Below are 21,546 nucleotides of genomic sequence, written 5' to 3'. Positions count from 1 at the left end.
ATCATCATCATCATCATCATCATCATCATCATCATCATCATCATCATCATCATCATCATCCCCACACCTTTCCCCCCACATTGGGACTCAAAGCAGCTTACAATTATATTATTAAAAATCTACAAGATACATAAACCAGAACAAGATTAAACAGTAAAACAAATAAATAAAAGCAGATTAAATCATACATTAAACCAGATTAAAACATACATTAGTACACACGCGAGACAGATGGGCCTAAAGCGTCGTCTTGCAACCAAAACTAGGGTTCCGGAGCATGCAGCAACCTCACACTTCAGAACTCTAGTACATGTGGGCAGCAGCCTAATGGCAGCCTCCTGTCCACATGGGGGGCATTTTTACGTAAGTGACATGCAGCGTCCGCATGTCACTACGTGTTGCTTATGTCACGAGTGAGCCAGTGGTTCACTCGCAACATAACCTGGGCACCACAAAAAGAACCCAGAAGAACCAGGTTCTTTTTACTCTGGAGGGACATCACACAATTTGGGGGCTGCGGTGTCCCTCCGGAGTTAAAACGGGCGCCTGCAGACTTCCATTTTTGGGTGGTCTGTCTCAGCCCTTAATTATTAATAGTGTGGAGTAGCACAGTATAGGCAAATCAGTCTTTAACTATTTCATTCTTGTTATGCAAGGAAAGACAATTTCTATAGCTTTCTCCTTGTTGCTGGAGAAAATGAAAATTTTTGTGCAATTTTTGCCCCCAATATCTGCACATCTCAAAATGCTTTAGCAAATTATTCTGGACAGAAATATACAATGTTTTTTGTGCAAAACCATATTTTTTCATGCAAAAAGAAAGAAAATTCAGAAACATATCAGAGTTGAGAAAACTCTGTTTCTGTCCCACCCCATCAAATACTATAAATATGGTTCTAGAAACAGTGATATTTGTGCAGCACTGTTTTTCAAGTGTACAAAAACATGGTGTTTTTGCACTGCAAACACCATTTGCACATAAAAACTTATGTGTTTTTTTTTCACACCCACACACTCCACATCTCCTACACAGAATAATTTCCAAACACCTTTCGATATGTGAATACCAGGCAAAGCCCATGTAAAATTCTCTCCTCTGTTATTTCTTCCCTCAGGGTCAGAATACTGCTTTTTCATCCAGGAAATGAAGAATGATGAATATTCATTCCATTCATTCCAGCTCACTAAATTATTTAAGGTTCACAATACTGTATAAGTTATCTTCAGGTGCTGGCAGGACATGAGAATGAATTGTTATTATCAGGAACTAGCTACTTGTATCTTGGTAAGTATTCACACTATCAGTATTTTTCCTTGCTGAGCACTAGTCAGTACCGTTACCAGTACAGTCCATATTTCTTAATCTTCCTAGACTTTTTTTTGACACATTTTGTTAAGAATTTATTTTCCAATTTTATTTAAAGCAGTTCTCCTTTTTTATTGATGAAAATAAAGCCCTGCAACACAAAGAACATATTGTTTTCCTTTTGGTTGTTGCCAGGCTTGATATGGCTAAGAACTGGAAAACTGGAAAGTTGAACATTGCAGGATGGTGGATTAGACTTTGGGAACTGTGGTTAATGGAGAAAATTGCAGACAATAATAACAGAGTGAGAGGCTTACACTTTGGATTGACTTTCCACACAGTTTGGCATCCACTTAATGAATACATCCAGTGGGACATGGTTTTTAGACATCCCCCAATCTAATCTAAATTGTTATGGAAAGAACAATTGGATAGACCAATTGTTTATAATTTCCGGGGCATTATTTTGGATTATTGTTTAATTTCTGCTTTTTCAATGAAATAACTACATTTGAGGGTTTATTGTCTTTGATATTATTTTTATTTACTGTTTTAGTAAACTGTTTGTTGTCATGTTTTGTTTGTAAATAAATAAAAAAAGTAGTCAAAAAGCATCCTGCAGGGGCTAAAACCCAATTATGAACTACTTCTCTATGAAATCTGTTGGGGATGAAATTTTCATTCCCTTTCTCTTTTCTGTCACGTCAGCAAAGAATTATAGGATAACTATTAACTCAATACAAGATAACTTTTAGCTCACTGATTTTTGAACATAATGAACATAGCAAAGAGAAGTACTGTAGTATCACTTTCATGAACTTAATCTCAGGCTGCAACTGTTCCTAGAAAATAATGTTATGTATAAATGAGCTGTGATTAATGGTTCCATGTTGAACAGCATCAAGTATTCAGGATTTCTCCTCTTTGTGCTTGCACCTGCAATGAATTTTCTAAAAATAGATAAATAAATACCCCCCCCCCCAAAAAAAGTATGCATTGTTTTCTTACATTCATTTTCCAAGACAGAGGAACAGCATTTTACAAATGGTAAACTATGATAAAATATGTATTAAATAAATATAAATATTCATATTTATTCACCTGCATGGAAATCTATACCCACAGCAAATGAAGTTCCAGATATCGGCATTAATGCATCTGTTTTATCATTTGGATCAATAGGAACTCCTCTAATTCCTTCATGAACAGAATACATGAGGAATGATTCTATCCCTGAAGAAAATATACACAGAAACATGAAAAATTACTGGAACAGATGCCATCTGAAGATTACAAGATACAAAAAAACCTTTTGTTTGGGACAAGAAAGATAAAATATCGGAACCACAATCATATATCTAGTGATGAGCCGGCTGACAGGATATGGGAAAAGAAGTGGGAGCAAAGGAGAAGAATCTGGGTTTGCACTGGTACTTAAATCGGGGTGAGCAGCTATAGGAGGTCCAGGGGCCCCTTATATGTCCTGGGATACTCTGCGGACTTTATGAACTACCACACAACCATTTCTGGTTCTCAAAAATGTTTTTTTTTTTTTAATGTTAGTGTGGGGATACTTTGGGGTGGGACAGACTGGCATTTAAACACTACCCCTTTCTGTTGTGCAGCATTACTGCAGCGACCAAATGGAGCGGTAATGCAGCGCAGCAAAAAAGGAACCGTCTAGAGCGGCTCCTTTTTTGTGGCATTGTAAGGCTGCTGTTTCCTTGCTGAGATGTGTGGGCACTCAGACACACACATGTCATGCCTACGCCCTTCCTGTGGGCAGTGCCATTGAATAGTGGTGCCACCAGCATTTAGTAGGGCTTGGGACCATGCAGTTGATGCACGGTCCTGGCAGTGTGTATCAGGCCTTTGCAACCAATTTAAAAGGCAAATTGTTGCACCTGAAGGCTTCCAGGAGCAGTAGTTTGCCCTACTTTTTGGGCCAGACAAAAATCAGTCTGGGAATTGTGCCAAACATCAGTTAAAACTGTAAAAATAAGCTTCATCCTATGCTTGCTTCCTGAGAGTAAGACCCACTAAACTTAGTTCTGGGGCTGACTTGAGAGTAGGTAAGTATAGGCTTGCTCTGTTGGTCCATTTTCCAAAGCTTATGCATCACTGAGAGGGAGGACAGAGCTTTTGGATTTATTTTTCATAGTTCATTAAGCTTCCAGAAAGGAGTTATTACAGTTACTGTTCCCAGGGCCCTTTGTTGTCATTAAATTACTAATTGGGGGAGAAGTCATGTTGTTCATAAGGTGACAAAATTTTCATTTTTCTGGGTTTTATTTGATACCACTCAGAATAGCATAGAGTCCTGACTGCTCTCTGAGACTGCTGAATGAAAGAGAGAGCAAGGCTACTGGATAGCAACACTCTCACCATTGCAGAAATTGTCAGTAGCAGACGACATCATGACCTGAAGTGGGTAGAAAATTGTTTTCTTCTAGCCTTATAGTAGCTAAATATGCTAATTCATTGGTCCCCAAACTGTGCCCTTTAAGAGATTTTGGACTTCAGCTCCCAGAATCCTAGATTATTGACCAACATGACTGAGGCTTCTCTTAAAGGGCACAGCTTGGGGACCACTGCCCTAAAGGCACAAGATCTCATCTGATCTTGGAAGCTAAGCAGGGTCTGCCCTGGATAGTACATGAATAAGAGATTGCCTACAGATACCAGGTTCTGTAGGCTACATTTCATAGGAAGGAACTAGAAAAATGACCTCAAAGTATTCCTTGCCTAAGAAAACCTTATAAAATTTATGGAGTCACCAGAAGTCAACAGGTGAAAGCACACAGAAACACAGCTTTACAGTCCCATTTAGCCCACAGTGAGGGTACCATGCAACTCTGAGTGGTGTGTGACTCTTGTTTTAGTGTTAAAAAAGTAGAAAAGAACCATCTGAAGATCATGTTTACTATAATGAAGTAATCACAAACATCTTTGTGCTACACACAAAGATGAGTAATGTTAAATAAGTATTACTCAGTGTCCAAGGCCATCTGGGTTGTTGTGTCAGCCACTACCATGAAAATGTGATGGCCTCATTAACCTAAAAAAAGTATTGTTACAATTCATATCATGAGCTGAAATCAAATACTTCTAAGCTCTAGACAGGATGTTGTTTATTCTTACTAATTCTTACTCTTATTCTTATTCTTACTAAGCAATTGAGTGGAACACTGTCTGCACATTTATCAAGTTTGAGGGGTTTTTATGGTTGGTAGGCTAAAATAAATGATTACATTTTATTTTAAAACCAGTTTTTAAATGAAGTAATTAAATGCTCAGGGAATGCAATCTACCAATGTACTAGATCAATACATGTATCAATAAAATATAGCACTAATGGTAAAGTCAAACTGGAGAAAGTCTAAGACAGAATTTAATTGTTACAGTTACAGTATTATGGATGTTTAGATATCCTTGGAAGCTTGTTATGGATACAGATTTTCTAACATTAGTACTGTGTATAAAACACCACTAAAATGTTAGGAAGTTTTAGAATCACCAGTTGTGGAATGGCAAGAACAAATTTTAGTTAATAGATTTATAGACTCAAATATTTTCTAAATACCTGTATATTACTTGATTTTTTAAAGTGTTATAATGATAAGGACAAGTTCATTTTTAAATATAAAGGAACAATTAGTTTAACATGTATACAGTGCGCCCGCATCATGCGTGGATGTATTTTACGTGGCTTTCAGCGTACGCAGAAGCCGCTCGGGGAAGGAAAAAATGGCACATGCCTGTGACGCCCATGCACCACTCCACCACATGCACGTGCCCCAGTATTTCCTATGGAGCTCAAGCATAGGCGGATTTTCCCTTACACGAGAGGATCCAGAACAGATCCCCTGTGTAATCAGAGGGCCCAATGTGTGTGTGTGTGTGTGTGTGTGTGTGTGTGTGTGTATCATGACAATATATATATTTGTTTGAGAATCTTAAAGAAATCTTGAAACACATATATTAAAAGCATGCAGAAATACACTTTCAAAGAGCCATAGTTTTCTCTTTGAACTATTCAGTAGTAGTATCTTAGCAAATCAACCTTAGGTTTTTTTTAAACATGTATTTTATTTTATTTTTTTCAATATCCAAATAACTGTACCTTGACAAGACATCCGGTTTTTCCGAAGGTTGTAGCCTATTGTACATAAGCATGTTCTGGTTGATTCTGAGGTTGGTAAACAGAGCTGGGAACAGCCTCCGTTATTGTGTTGACAAGAATTGCTACCTACCACACAAGGAAGAAGAAAGAAAAGAGTAAAATTTGGTAAATAATGACACAATTTTGTATAGAATCCCAATATGTAAGTTCATATCTTGCAGCTCACCCAAGAAGACCACTTTTCCTGAGGAGTTCAATTACCATTATTTCAATGTTTTACATACCTAACATCTTAACTATGGAATCTCATCTTGTCCCAGAAGACTAGATAAACAAGGATTAAGGGTCTATCAGGGCACTTACGCTTGTAAATTTCACTAAGGGCCTTCCAAAGGCAGAATGGGGCCAAGGCAACAGCACACTGTGGCCCCAATCCACCTTGAAGCTGGCTGAAAAAAGAGTGTCAAAGAGCAGCTCCTTTTTGGGTGGCAAAAAGCTGGCTTTGCATCCTCACTGCAACTGGAAGCCAGTTTCATGAACCTCTGGCGGTGTGTGACTTGTATATACCACACAGCCAGAGCATCATGAAGCTGCCCCCCTGTAAATGGCCGGGTGTCTTCCAGGTGGCTTCAGGACACATGGCTTATAAACACCATGTTCCAAAGCCACCCAGACAATGGTGCAAAAGGGTACCCAAAGTAATGTTTTAACTGGTGGCATATTTATATTTATTGTTGTGTATCTTTAAATCTTTTCTGACCTATAGTGACCTTTTACCTGAAGTTTTCTCCTAGCACAAACTGAAAACGACTGCACAGCTTTGCAAAACTTTTGCTCAGCACCCTAGATTCTCTTTTTTGTTTTAGAAATAATTAAGCTTATTTGATCAACTGAGATTTTAAAACTATGTTGCACAAGGAACTGCAGTGAGGTGAGCTACACCTTAGTTGGACCTTGTTCCTTCAGCCTTCTACCTACAGCAAACTTTCTTTCCTTTGCACCTACCCTCTTCCCTTAGGGGCAAAGCAGGCCGGCATAAAGAGCCGGCTTCAGGGTGGTGCGAGAGCATGGTGTTCGCCCAGATGCTCAAAAGCTGGCCTTTCAGCCAAGGTAGTGACTTTTCCCCATTTCTGCGGTGGAGCGCATGTAAATGCCACTCCACAGAAATGCTGTGATGCCACCTGCTGTGTGGGCAGTGGTTTGGTGTAATGCTGGCTTGGGGATGGCATTATGGTGTCTGGCATGCATACACTACACCTCCACGGCATCCCCAATCTGGCATCACATTGCTCCGCTGCCCACACAGTAGGTTACAGTAGGAGGCATCCCAGTGTTTCTGCAGCATGGTATTTACATGTGCTGCACTGCAGAAATGGGGAAAAGCCGCTGCCATGGCAGAAAGAACAGTTTTTTTCCAGCCCAAAAAGGAGCGGGATTTTGCTCCTTTTTGGGGGGCTGGAAAAATGTCAGATTAGGGCTATAGCGTGGAGTTGCTGTGGCCCCAATCGGGCGATCAAAGCGGCAGTATGAAGTCGCCACTTTGGGGCTGTCTATTTTGCCCTTTATTTTCATTTCTCACGTATATTTTTGTTACTGGTTCAGTCAGAACCAAAAATTGATTACTTGGATCCTTTTGTACTCATGAATGCACCAAACTTCATAATATTACCAAAGAACACAGGAAGCCACAGAAGAACTGATAATTTGCAAAAATTGCCTGTAATCTGTCAAGCCTAAATGTAAGCAGAATTTTCCCATTGATCTCTAGATGTAATCCTGTTTATAATAATTATTCATTATAAAACACAATGCAGTTTACCTTGCTGTGCTGCTTTGTCATATATTTTCATATGTACAACTCCTGAAGTTTTATTTCGCAGGACTGTAGGATTCCTTCCATCTTTTTTATTGCAGGTACCTAATTGCCCTAAATTTTGGTCTGCCCACCATAGTTTTCTATCTGTAAAAATAAAATGTCAGTTTTTCAGAAAACATTTTTAAAAACTAGGAAGTTATATAAAATATTAATTAAAAGCATATTATTAATTAAAAATAATGTAGTGTTGACAGTGGATATCAAAACAAGATGTAGGAATGAGGACAGTTCTTTGTAAGAAGAGGGGTGATATTTTTAACTTGTTGCCTGCTTATTTTATCTAATTCTATCTTGTATTATTATCTATTGTTTTATATGTATTTTGTTATTATCCTGTAGAATGTATGACTTTGGCAGGTTTCGCTTTTATTGATTTTATTGATTGTATATAAAGCGCAGTGTAAATCTACAGCACTATATAAATAAAGTATAATAATAATAACACATTTTGTTCTCTTCAAAACAGAGAAGTTAGACTAGGTTTTTAAATCTTTTTCTTATTATTAGTCTTATGAGAAATGTAAAGAAAAAAAGGTTAGTGTGTTATTGAAATATTTCCAATTGTTAGTGCTGTTGTTGAGGTTTGGGAGATTGGGTGGGCAAGGAGCTTGTGGGGATTAAGAAAAATATATTGGGGCTACATATGGCCCCCGGTTGCATTTCCACCACCTCTGTTGTGATTCATGACTTCATGCCATTGGATAACAGGACTTCAAAATTGGTACAAGAAGAATCCTGTCCTTCTCCTTTGGTATGAAAAGATTGTTCAACTCTCTGATGAAAAACCATCAGTGATGTTTTAACAATGCTGTGGAATAGATAGTAAATTATACAGAAGTATTATGAAAAGGGCTTTGTTAGAGCACAATACGTAAGGCCATGAACCCTGTTTCCTATTTGACAAAATGGCCAGTTCCATCAATCTCTTTAAGACAAGCCACAGAGATTTTAAAGGTCTAGGAAAGCTCATTATCAGGTGGTTTTAATAAGATAGTTCATATTTTGAAAATGCTAACTTATTCTTAGAAAGGGATCTCATTGCTAACACAGATGCCAGATATTTATACATTCTTAACTATATCCTTCAGGCAAGTGGTATATCAACATTACAGAGTTTCTATACCACCATTCAACTTCAGTTTTCAGTATGGCCTTTACATAGAATGACACCAACATATCAATACAAAAAAATAAAAAACAATAAAATCAAAACATAAGCAGTAATACAAAAAATCTGAACTAAAAGTCCATTACAACTACAGCTGTGTACTCACCTACCTTGTAGCTAAGTCCCACCACTGAAATCAATGTGGTTTACTTCTGAGTGGATATGTAAAGGGTTGCACTACAATGAGCTTTCAAAAAGCCTGGGAGAATGAAAAGCTGCCCCAAAGATCGTGGCACAAACTAATGTTGACATCAAAACTATTGTGTTTTCCCAAGCAGCATCTGAATGATTTGTTTATTTTATGCAGTTTTATACAGATATTTTAACTTATATATTGTAATAAAATATTATATATAATAATTAAACATATTTTATTGAAGTGATTCATTATTATTATAGTTTATTTCTATAGCGCTGTACACAAACAAAACTTAATAGTTCAATTAATCAGCAAACCATTTCATCTCCTGCCCTTTTCTGCTGCATAAAATAAATATCATTTTATTATAGCAATATACTTTGGGGCCAGGTAGATGGGCCAGGATAGCACATGTCCAAGTCCATGCAACCCTAACCTGGTCCTAACCTGAGCTGGTCCCTACCCACCACCACACCACATATCTCCTACCACCACACACACCTTACCTTCCTCTGCCCTTGCTGCTATGAGCAGACCTCTGTCACTATTCCTTACAGGGAAACGGGGTCTCTGGCTGCACCTCCATGTCCAGGCAGTCTGTTTTCATGTCAGAGACAGGGGTCTGCTCAGTAGCATCAATGGCAGAGGAAGGCAAGGGGCATGCATGGCCATCTGGTCTGCCAGGGGTTGCTACAGAGTTTTGGAGAAACTCTGTGGCAACTGGCAGGTCATTTTAACTCGCACTAAGGCCCCTTTGGACCAGAATCACACCAGGACCAGTGGCCTATGGGTATTGGCCTGATCGTCTGAACAGGACAACATGAGGCGGAGGGGGGGATATGGGCCTTTTGGCTCATGCAGGCAGACCAATTGTCTTACAAAACATAGAGAATCACTGTAGGTTTCCATGCAGCATTCTAAGAAAGATTTTAAGTTGTCTGATCCACTTGTGCACTTCGTGTATTTTTGCTGGCACTTCTGGAGCAAGGGGTTCAGATGTAATTTGTATGATTGTCTCATCTCCTTCCTTTCCATTCAAAAAGGGGCAAATTTTAAACTCAAACCACATGGTAGAAAGGTGAGAAACCCATAAATAATAAATGAGTAGAATAAATGTGTATATAAAACAACAACAATAAGTATTTTCTTCTTGGCAAGAGCTCCCACTCCCTCCCAAAACACAGGAACTGAGTTCTCCACATGGGTACCATAAATCTGAATACCTAAATAATGAACATCTAATAGGACAGAATTGTATGTTTTATTCTATGAAGAATTAGATAAGGGCACAATTAAATACAATTCAATAAGAAACTGGCTACAGCTTCATTTTTCAAATACTGGCTGATCATACACTGTAAAGTGCATGTGGTTTCAGAGTTGGAATGCTGGCAGTGAGACCCATGTTCATTACTCCCTTACATACCATAACAGCTGCAAAACAAAAAGAACTGCAGAAGTCATCTCTGCAGGGGTTTACAAAGTCATTCTGAACTCTTAATAAACACAGATAGATTGCACCAATCATGTGGTCTTGCAATTTGCAAGCCATTTTTTCTTTTTTCATATATGTAAGTAAATACACCAAACCAAAAATCTTAGCCTTACTGTATGGATGCATTTTGCTTGCAAATACTGTACTAGGCAGCAGGGTTTTTTTAGAAGCAGTCTGAGTGTGTGTCTTCAAGTTTCCTGTCAACTTATGGCAACCCTATGAATTTCATAGAGTTTTCTTAAGCAAAAAATATTCAGAGATAGTTTATCAAATCCTTCCTCTGAAGCACAGCCTACCGCATCCCACTACTAACTGGAGCTGACCCTGCTTAACTTCCAAGATCAGACAGGATCTGGTGCATTTAAGGTATTTCTACATATAAATCAATACATTAATTGAAATAATCAAAGAATTCCCATATCTTGGATCAAACATTGACTAGAACAGAGACTGTAGTCAATAAATCAAAAGACTAGGAATGAGAAGGGCAGCTATAAAAGAACTGGATAAGATCATAAAGTGCAAAGAAATACCACTGAGCACTAGACTCATCCAAGTAATTGTATTCTCCATCCCCATGCACAGATGTGACAGCTGGACAGTGAAGAAAGCAGATAAGAAGAACTGAGATGATGTGCAGGGGAATAGTGCTGAGGATACCATCGACAGGCCCAAAAGACAATCAAATGGTACTTAAACAGATCAGACATGATCTGTTCCTGGAAGTCAATATGATCACTTTGAGGCTGTCATACTTTGGCCACATCATGAGAAGGTATGACTCATTAGAAAAGACAATAATGCTAGAAAAAGTAGAAGGTAGTACAAAGAGAGGAAGACCACAGGCCAGATGGGTAGAGTTAATCAGGGGTGTCATAAGCCTGAATGTATAGGACCCAAGCATAACAGTGTAGGACAGGGGATCTTGGAGATGTCTCATTAATAGTGTTGCCATGAGTTGGGGTCAATTTAGGGCAATTAACAAATATCTATCTGTCTGTCTATCTATCTATCTATCTATCTATCTATCTATCTATCTATCTATCATCTATCTATTTGTATAAATGACACAAGTATAAATGAGGTAAGGGAAGCAGACAGAATATTCACAATACTTAAACATACATTTCATCCCTAAAATCTCCAGTTTCTGCTTATTACTTTTCAGGCAAATTTCTCAGAGCTTAGCAAATTTGATTAAAATATTATGTCTATTGTAAGTTATATACAGTGGGTGTCGGCCTGCTATAGTAACACAGCACATAAAATTGAGAATTTTTAGTTTTCATTTATTATCTCCAGAAAACTGTCTGAAACTGTCTTAAGGGAAAATGTCATATTTGGAAATCTGGAAACCTGGCAAGATATGTTCACAGCTTGCGCTAGGGTCCAGTTAAGAATTAATATAAACTTTTCTTTGTAGGGACAGCAGAATACAAATGCAATGGGTTAAGACATCGGTGTAGATATATAGCAATTTTAATTGACAATATTTATCAATGAAGCATAAACACTTGCTTTTTGTGGCTTGCAACTGAATGGTAGTGATCACTGAGAAGATGGAAGGATCAGCTGCCTCATCTCCATTCAGTGCAGTGATCCACTTGGACGCTTGCTTTTGTGAATCAGGCATTAGAAATAAAAATAAAAAACCCAAGAGTGGGCAAATTAAATGATGCAGGTCAAATTATGGAAGAACTAAAAATCACCTCCTTAAACACAGGGAAAATCTGGAGGAATAACTTTTTTCAATGCTGTGATCCTTCTCCCTCCTGTTCCTTACAATTTGGCAGGGAGAAATGTTTGAAAAATTAAGGAAATATAAAGAGACTAGAGACTTCTAAACTGTACAAGTCACATATTTCATGAAGCATTTAGTTCTACACACAGTTAATTCAGATTTTATAGAAGTGGGAATAAATTATTCATAATAATTCCTACCAAATATGTCAACTGAAAATCATAGCAGCTATAATTAAATCATTGTTACATATGAAACTATTTCATACATAAAGAATCAATAGCATAAGTTCTCTTTTTCCCTAGACATAAACATATACATTTAAAATTATTTTTAGGAATCTGTAAAGTTCCATTATTCACAAATTCTTGCTGAACTAGGCTACTTGTAAACAATTGCTTTCAATGTAGTAATAGATCAACAATGAGCTTAATTAGCAATCTGCAGGGACGCCAATAATATTTGAAAATATTCACAAATGGTTGAAAAACTTCAAGATTTGAGTTTGGACTGGGAAGGCACTTTGCAGTTCTGGGTTTCTTCTGTGCTGTTTTGCACAGAAAACAGCATTTCTGCACAAAAGAAAGCATTTTTTTGTACCGAAAATGTAGTTTCTATGCAAAAATAGTATTTCCTGTGGAGGGGAAATGCTGAAATTGGAGTTTATTCTGCACAAAATTTGGAAGTGGCTGGCAGAATGCAGCATTTTATTTGTAGGGAACAGCATTTTATGTGCATTTTATGTCCTATAACTGTGAATAGCTTTTGTAAATTGTATGGCATTTGAAGACCTTATCGCAGCAAGAAGAAAAGTGTTAAAATTAGTTGTTGCTTCATTCAAGAAGGAACTTAGTGAAGCACTACATCCCAGTGCTCTGATAAGATGGTGGTTTCCAATTTTGGGGTAGTAATTTAAACCTATTGAGTAATTATGGTAACTTTTAGTACAATCATTCTGTGAAAAACATTTATGTACAAAAATATTCTAAATTCCTTTAAAGGACCATGGTATACCATATGTTTTCTACATTGGCAAGACATAATATGGTGACAGAAATAGCATAAAAGAAAATGAACGATATATGTAAAAAGTCCTAATCAGGACTTGAGAATTACCCAAAAGCTGTGAAGCAAATCCCCAAATATAGTCAGAACATGGTAAAGTTTCTGGGGGTTTTTTTTTGGGGGGGGGGGAGAAGGGGAGAGGTACAACTTCCATAATCCCCTAGAATGTATTGTCAATAGCCATGCTAACTGGTGGAATATGTGAGTTTTAGTTCCATAAAGCAATATGATTACTGTCTGAGTCTCTCTCAGCTGTAAAGGCACCACACACATACACATGTGGGCATGTGCATACACACAGACACACATAGGTAGAAAAAGTGAGGAAACAGGACCATTCAGCATCCATACTGAGTCTAATCAAGAGTCAAAATCCTGAACAAATGGAACTGACTAAAACCAACAGCTCAGTCTTGTCTGCACTAGTAAAGGTCTATCAAAGCTCTTCTATTTTAACATGCTAGGTCTGTCCATGTATACATCCTTTGGAATTTCCCCAACAATTGTGATAATAAATGAATCTAGGGGCTATTTTCACTGTGGTCAAGAAAACATTTTATCCATAACCTCCACTGTAATAGTAATGGGAGAAAGAAACAACATCCAGTTGACAGACAGAATCCAGAGCCAGAATCTATTGACTGCAATCATGCTCCAGAAATATCCAAATAGTTGTCCTAAGAAGGTAATAATTACAAAACAAAACAAAACATTTGCTTTGTATCAAGTCCTATACAAGGAAACTACCATGTAAACCCTGAGGATTCTTAATAACATGTCTTCTGCAGTTCAACACATCTCAATGAAAAATATACTGGTCAGTCTCTTCTGCCTATTGTGCTACTAATTACGGTTGTTGCTGTTTGAATAAATAGTAAATAGTCTCTAGACCACCTACCTCTCCTGCTAATTCCAATCATGTTATTAGACAATCCTGTTATCTTTGTTCTCAGATCACAGAATCATTTTTCACAACAGACATTAGAATTAGAAGATAATTCAGCATAGGGTAATCTCATCACTAGCCCTTAGAGTACTGGCCTTCTTTGCAGTCTCCTGCACCTATACGATTAAAAAAAATTCAAAAAATCAAAACAGAATTCTCAAAAAATAGCCACATGCTGTTATCTTGTTTTTATGTCTAAACTGACAAAGGCTGAAATCCTTCACTATTAGCCTATTTAAATTCCACCACGACCCAACAGTATGCAGAACTGCACCCAATGGCCTAAATCCAATTGTAAATCCCATCTAGAGTAGAGCCAGTGAATGAAGGGGAACTTGGAAAATCAGTATTTCAGTCAGTTCCATCAATATAGCAAAAAATGTTAGAAAAACAACAACAAAGAAACATTAAAATGGATCCAAGCTAAGGAACAAAAAGTTCCATTCATAAAGGATGATTTACTATATTGAAAAATTGAAATAAAACAGCCTAGTTATTCTAAAAGAAATTTTCCTGTCATAATCTGAAGGCAACCTTAAACTATGATGTTGAGTTGAATGGAGAATGCACATTAGAATACAACTCCAGATATTATATTTAATTATCAGGTTAGCATTTATGGAGTAACCTTTGATGATTCTCGTAGTGTAGTGGAGTCTCCTTCCTTGGAGGTCTTTAAGCAGAGGCTGGATGGCCATCTGTCGGGTATGGTTTGATTGAGATTTCCTGCATGGCAGGGGGTTGGACTGGATGGCCCTTGTGGTCTCTTCCAACTCTACAATTCTATGATTCTTAAGTGTTCTTCATTAATTTTAAAGTACTAACTTATTAATTTGCTGAAATCTGAAATTTCATTTAAAGGGACCATTAGCTGCATAACATTATAATACATTTCTATTAGAAAAGACAGGGAAATGTAATAGGTACCTGTGGTATAAAACATGATTTTTCTAGCAATTACTATTTTATATTTTAAGTAATAGTCAGTATTTCAGTATATTTAATAATTGCAATTAAATTAATACAAAGATTTCCTGATAATTAAAACTTATTTCTATAACTGTCGTATCTACTGTATCTATGTAGACATCTGTAAATAAATACTACTTAATATTAAAAAGTATAACTCACTATTAAACAGACAGATAAAATGAATAATACCAGCACTGTACATTCCCCTTAGGAATTTAAGCAGTCATCTGAATGCAAATATTGATGGACCATTAATTTTCATTAATGATGATTTGAGTACTTAGAGAAGGCAGCAATACGCTGTACTTCGAACTGGGCAAATTGCCTGGATATATTTCACATATTATTGTTAATATGATTAAGAATATTATGGTAATTAGAAAACCGATGGCTTGGAAAATTTAGCTGTATATATTTAAAATTTCTTGTAGAGAATAATGCCTTTCAGAAGTTAAGTCTTCTTGCATTACAAATCACTATTCTGACAGGTATGTATTTGAACAAATCATCTATTTTTTAATTAATCTGTCCATTGAAATCTAAATATAATATATAATGCAGAGCTAACTGCCACCAGTTACAGATTGAAACTTTAAATGCAAGCTACTTGTTTTTCTAGTCATTTTTTGCTGCCATTTACAATATGGAGAGTACTGAAATACTTCACATATTCAAAATATTTCCTCATTTGTCTGCAGTTTTATGCATTCCTTTGTGGGCAACATTCTAGTAAAAAAATGTTTGTTCTTATAGTCTCAGATATTATTGATTATCAAACTTTAGCTGCCCTTATGAGTGCTTTGCTAGCATATTCTGGCCCATTAAATATCATAACTGGAGATGAACATGTTGGCATTGCCCACAACTATGATAGCAAAAATATGAGTGTAAAAGAGGATCCTTTCCATTAAATCGCTATCAGACTGAGTATACTACACAGAGATTTTGAACAAGAATATACTGTACAAGTGTGTACTGGAGTGAATGTCTGGTGCCAGTGCAGTTTGGAAAGTTTCACTACTGGAGCAATGGCAATCCCACCCCCTCCACACCGGAGGTTGTGGAGCTGGGATTGGCTGTTTGCTGGCCTCTCATTGATGAGAGACCAGGGTTTAAATCATGCCATGGCAGTGTTGCCATGGCATTTGGGGTCGGGGGGCGTGGTCAGTGATTGATTGTCATATCGCCCCCAGACAGCCTCATTCTGATTTATTTTGTGACCCACCCACCCACCCGCCCTAGAATAGTATGAAGCTTGCTTGGCCACTTCTGGGCTGGGTAGAAATCTTTTCCCTTTTCCACAGGTTTTCCATCTACCCTGTACTGTTACCAGTGGCACATGGGAAATTGGCTTGGGTGGTGTCATCATAATATTGATCTGGGTTAAAACATGTTAATTCTAATTGGATTCATTTAATGATATGATGCATAAATTCTTTGAATTTGATCTTGGCGAGCACGTCAGACACCCTACTGGGTGTTAGGAAAATTTCTCAAAACATCCCTACAGGCCTTGCAACCTGGGGGGTGGGTGAAAGAAATGGGCCTTGGGTCTGGCTTGAAGATATACCCTGACTTTAATCTTTGCATATTGGGAAGGGGGGCTCCTTGCTGGACTTCCTGATGCGGGCTGTCCAATGGCGATCCAACTTATGAACTGTCGTTGAGGGCCCAGGTGTTATTGTCCTTCATAAGCTGCAGAGTTAGTCTGAGGTAAGACTCCGCTATGCAGCTTTCCCTGTCTCCCACATTTGTTTTGCTTATGATACAAGTTACAGTTCCCTTAAGAACTTAATAAATAGGTCAATAAATGGCCCTGTTTTAACCCATACCGTTTGTGCCTGATCTCTTTATTCCATAAGTAGGATAGCAATGTTAAGAATTCTAATATACATGCAGTATATTTTGTCAGTAAGCAAAATAGATTGCCAAATTGTTGTTGTGTTTCAGTGTTCAGCTATTTTGTATTTTAAAATTAACTAACAAAATTGTATTTATGTTGGTGAAGTATCTGAAAATGCTTATATGCAATTCATTGACATAAACACTTGCAGCATATATTCCATATATTATAAGCTGAAATATTATTGTTTAGGGAAGTGTTTTGTTTTCACCTTTTTGCCATCACCTTGAAACTATACTTCGAATTTGGCCATTTTTTTTTTTAAAAAAGAATAATGTCACAATGTACACAATAATGTACCCAGAAACAGACTGGCAGACAGTGGAGCTGTTGCAACAAGGGACTTGTGTGATCCCTATAGCCAGCTACAGTTACCAATCTGGCTGGTGCTCTTTGGACCACTTGAAATTTCTGAACACTCCTCAAAAACAGCCTCATGTAGAGCATGTTTTACAGTAGTCCAACCGGGATGTAATTAAAGGATGTCTCACCATGGCAAAGTCTCAAGAAACAGGAGCAGTTGGCACACAAGTTTTACCTGTGCAAATGCATTCCAATCCACTGGTGAAATTTTAGCTTCTAGGCTCAGTGTTAAATCCAGAAGCACATTCAAGCTCAGGAACTGAGTCTTCAGGGCAAGTATAACCCAATCAAACACAATATCAACTTAATCTCTGTATATGTGATTAATGTCTATTACTTTTATACTTATATCAAACCACTTGCCATTATGCTGTACATTCAGCTAGTTTGGACAGTCTGTTTTGGTTCTTGCCACCCTAAATAACTGGTGTACCACACAAGCATCACATTTTTTTCTTGATTAACACTAAAATAAGACTACTTCTTCTATTACTACTCAATCATCTATTGCTATACTCTGCTTCAGATTTTAATTACTACTATCCGCTTCATATTTTAACCCCTTATTTATCTGAATTAGATCTATTGAAAGTGGGTTTGGTCATTGGTATAGTGTGTTGGGACTCTACTGTATTAGCTTAGTAGTTAGAGAAAGGACTGGCATACAAGTGGCAAAAGCTTACATCTCCCCAGGCAGCAAACAGCCAACTTGTGCAGAACCATTTTAAAAGATACTACATTATCATACAAAGTGGTACCTGAAAATTGTGGAGTACCACATTCTGCACTACCGATAGTTTCCAGGTGAAGGTGAAGGTCCCACAGAGCAAACTGTAACCCCTAGAAGTCCTTTAATCAACACTTAACCATTCAGCAATTGGGATGATCTTTCATCATCCTTACCTTCTGAGTGGGTGCAGCCCAGTTCTGGTGCCCCACTTAGTCAGTGATGGCGAACTAAACTGCCAAAAATCAGCAATATTCTGGGTTTAATTAGTTGCTTAGAGGCTTAATACTAAATAGGGTATGAGGGGATGCTGGATTGCATCAGCAAAGGAGATGGAATGCTTCTCTGCTGTATATCATCTTTTGCATCATTTCCCACCAATATATCTTATCTTATAGCATAACGTACACAAATGTTTGGTAAGCCTGGAACGACATCCATTTCTAGGACAAAACACCGGGTGAAGTATGTTTTTCCACTGCCCCAGCTAGTATAGTGCAGTGCTCTCTGTTGCCAGACCCACTCCATGTCTCATGAAAGTTCCAGGCTTCCATGAGATTACAAATGTTTGGGAACTCAAAATGCATACGAGAGGCTCCCTGTTGAAAGAATTGAGGTAGACTTTATTGAGGTCTGCCTCACATGCTACGGCTAAATACATGTAAGGTAGGCATGGGATTCATCTGAACTAGAAGGACATTGCATTGGATGAGAGCTGGTACAAGAAATACTTTCAGTTCTGGATATTTCCAAAGAGTTCTTTGATCAATGTGGAACAACCATTAGGGCCTCTTTAAAAGATTTGAATCAGGTGATAAGGAAAGAGACGACTCCTCAAATATACTGCTCCCAGTTTCTTCAGGAACTGGTATACAAGTGGCAAAGCTTACTTCTCTCCAGGTAGCAAAAAGCCAACTAGTGTAGAGCCAACTAAAAAGGGGTTACATGATCATACTAAGTGGCAACTGAAAATTGTGAAAGGCCACATTCTACACTAGCTATAGTTTCTAAGTGAAGCTTAACGGCTGTCACACAGAGTAAACTGTAATAATTCAAAACTAGAGCCACCAAATCTAAATAACTTTTGCTTGTGGGGGGAACTGTGGAAGTTACAGAAAAAAAAAATTCTATTCCTAGAGTCCTCCATTAATAGGGAAAGGCCTAAAAAAAAAGCCAAAGACATCTCTGCCCTGAACCTGATATTATTGAAACAGATTCATTCGACACTTACGTAAAACTCACCCAATGAGCCAGCTCAGGCTCTGAGATCCTTTGGAGAGGACCTTCTTTCTATCCCAGCACTATCACAAGCATGGTTGGTAGGGACATGAGAGAAGCCCTTTTTTGTGGTTGTCCCTATACTCTGGAACTGCCTTCCCAGGGAGGCCAGAATGGCCCCTTCCTTGTCCTTCTGCCTGTAGGCTAAGACCTTCCTGTCCAGATAGGCAGAAGGTTTTTAAAGAATGAGCTGGGATGTTGTATTGTTTTAAAGTGTTTTAAATACTTTTATCTTTTTAACTGTACTTTATTATTTTAACATGCAATCTGTTTTAATATTGTAATAATAAATAATAATAAATAAAACTTTTATTTATATCCTACTCTTCTGTAGCATTCCCATTGAGTTCTGAAAACTTTCTGTGGCAGAACGATTTGGGAATGGGACTCATTGCATTAGAGAAGTAATAACGGGATGATAACGTATTGGGAACATATTATATTGCACAGCACCCCCTTTAAATGGGTGCATTCTCATATCATACTGCTGTGGCACATGCACATTTCTTTAGCTGGGGTGCGATGCCATGATGTCATCACTCTATCATCTTTTTACCTCAGACAATTTCCAGTTGAACGCTCTAGGACTGCAGAGGAGGAAATTGTCTCAGCCAATCAGAACAAGAGGACTGACAGAACGGATATAAGAATGGATAGGATTACTGCACTAAGTTTTCATTTTCTGGTATGATAATGTTCCAACTGTCTGAGATCTGTTTCTCATTGTTCTCACCCTGGAACGCTGTTGAACACTTTGAGGTCAGAATGGGAACTCGATGGGAACCAAACCATGCAGTAAACTTTGTTGCATTCCGTTCTCATTCAGTTCCCGGAACGTTATCATAATGTTACACAATAAAGTATGATGCTAATTTATGTCATGGCCCTCCTAATTTTATGAGGAACCAGCACTCTTTGGTAGAGAACACTAATGATCTTGTAAAAATACAAATCCCAGGATTCCAAAGGACAGAATTACGGCACTTAAAGTGGAGTCAAACTGCATTATTTCTACAGTGTAGATGCCTCTGTAGACTCAGTCACATAACCAGCTCAGAACTGTATTTGAAATGAGTTTAGACAATCAGTAACAGCCAAGAATGTTTGCTTCTGATCTACATAGCCAAAACGGAGCTCTGGGTTCACAATTGGATGGCAAGCTTGTTTAAACTAAATTCCACAATGATTATATTAAAAAGTAGTTGCATTAATAACAGCAGGCCTTACCCTCTCATGCAAAGAAATGCTTTTGACATTTCCCAGTCCACACTCAATACCCTTCTGGCTAGCATTTCTTAGCAGGAAGGACAAGAATCAAGAGAGACATGACTGGGTATGTCACCTCAGGCACCTTATCCACATCAATAAAAAGAAATTCATTAAAAGAATATGATCCCACAAAGCTGACAACATGGAGACATCAGATACTTCAACTTCATTTGTTTCAACAAAAATATCAAGTTCATTGCAAAGATTAGTGAATTTACTCTTGAAGTTTTCTGCAAAAAGATTACAGTGGCTTCTCATAGCTTCAAGGTCTTAGCTTACAGCAATGCATGTTAGTAACCTCCAGGTTATTCAAAACATCTCTGTGAGGTAGTTATATAACCCAGCAGCCAGGTTTTCTCCCCCACAATTGAAACTGAGCATCATTTTACTGCCAATTGACTGTGTGTTCAAGGCCATTACTGAAAGATCCATTGGATGAGTTATCAGAAGTGCAAGCATAAGGGAAAGATAACTGAAGGGGAAGAATTTACAAAACACCTATGAACCTTCATGCTCTTGTGACCCAGCTTCACCATATCATATCCTCCAACTGTCCCCATTTGTCAGAGAAACTCTCAATTAATCCTCTGTTGTCTCATTCTTCCAGCTACTTTTAAAATGTACTTGTTTCTCTCTCCTTATCTTATTTTTCCACCTCAGTTTACATCCATTTTTGCAAAATGAATTCAAAGTGGAAATGTAGTTTGCACTCAGTTAATTCAGTGCAAGGAGAGGAGAGGACAGTGCAGGGAGAGGAAGTAGAATATTGCCCTTCCTAGTAAATGCATACAAAAGCACACCACTGCAGTCTCTCATAGCTTGTCTATTCTTCCTTATTAACTTTTGCCATCTTGATGATACTCCATGGTACTTGGCCACATGCATCCTGGTTTTCATCTGTAAAATGGGTATGTCATGTTGTCTTCTGCTTACAGTTACTGGAACAGAGGCACTACCCACATTATCCAAACACATCCTTACTAAACAAAATTTGACATACAGCACTAACCCAAAGCAGAAGCTATCAATCTACTGAGTCACAGACCTTAACCTCTCGACTAAGATTATTACTGGCCATTGGCTGAAATTTTGTATCAGCATTACCTGTGGTAGTAGAAGACTAAGGCCTGAAACAGACAAGACAAATAAAACGGCTTCCGGCCACTTTGGAGCAT

The 21,546-nt window shown here is 37.8% G+C and overlaps 1 protein-coding gene across 6 annotated transcripts in view; it reads right to left on the bottom strand.

Annotated features, from left to right (window-relative positions):
• The window catches only part of LRP1B (LDL receptor related protein 1B), a 1,051,820-nt gene that overhangs the window by 209,413 nt on the left and 820,861 nt on the right, over window positions 1-21,546 (bottom strand). For all 6 annotated transcript variants that reach the window (XM_042437575.1, XM_042437584.1, XM_042437621.1 and 3 more), the window contains 3 exons: window positions 7,249-7,389; window positions 5,430-5,555; window positions 2,408-2,539 (listed from right to left, as the gene is read on the bottom strand). In XM_042437575.1, the coding sequence (XP_042293509.1) occupies window positions 2,408-2,539; window positions 5,430-5,555; window positions 7,249-7,389 (399 nt within the window). The remainder of the gene's footprint in view (window positions 1-2,407; window positions 2,540-5,429; window positions 5,556-7,248; window positions 7,390-21,546) is intronic.

This window comes from Sceloporus undulatus, chromosome 1 (genome assembly GCF_019175285.1).
Source record: "Sceloporus undulatus isolate JIND9_A2432 ecotype Alabama chromosome 1, SceUnd_v1.1, whole genome shotgun sequence".
NCBI lineage: Eukaryota > Metazoa > Chordata > Lepidosauria > Squamata > Phrynosomatidae > Sceloporus > Sceloporus undulatus.
The sequence above is the reverse complement of the archived record's forward strand: the minus strand, read 5'-3'. Positions and strand labels throughout refer to the sequence as shown.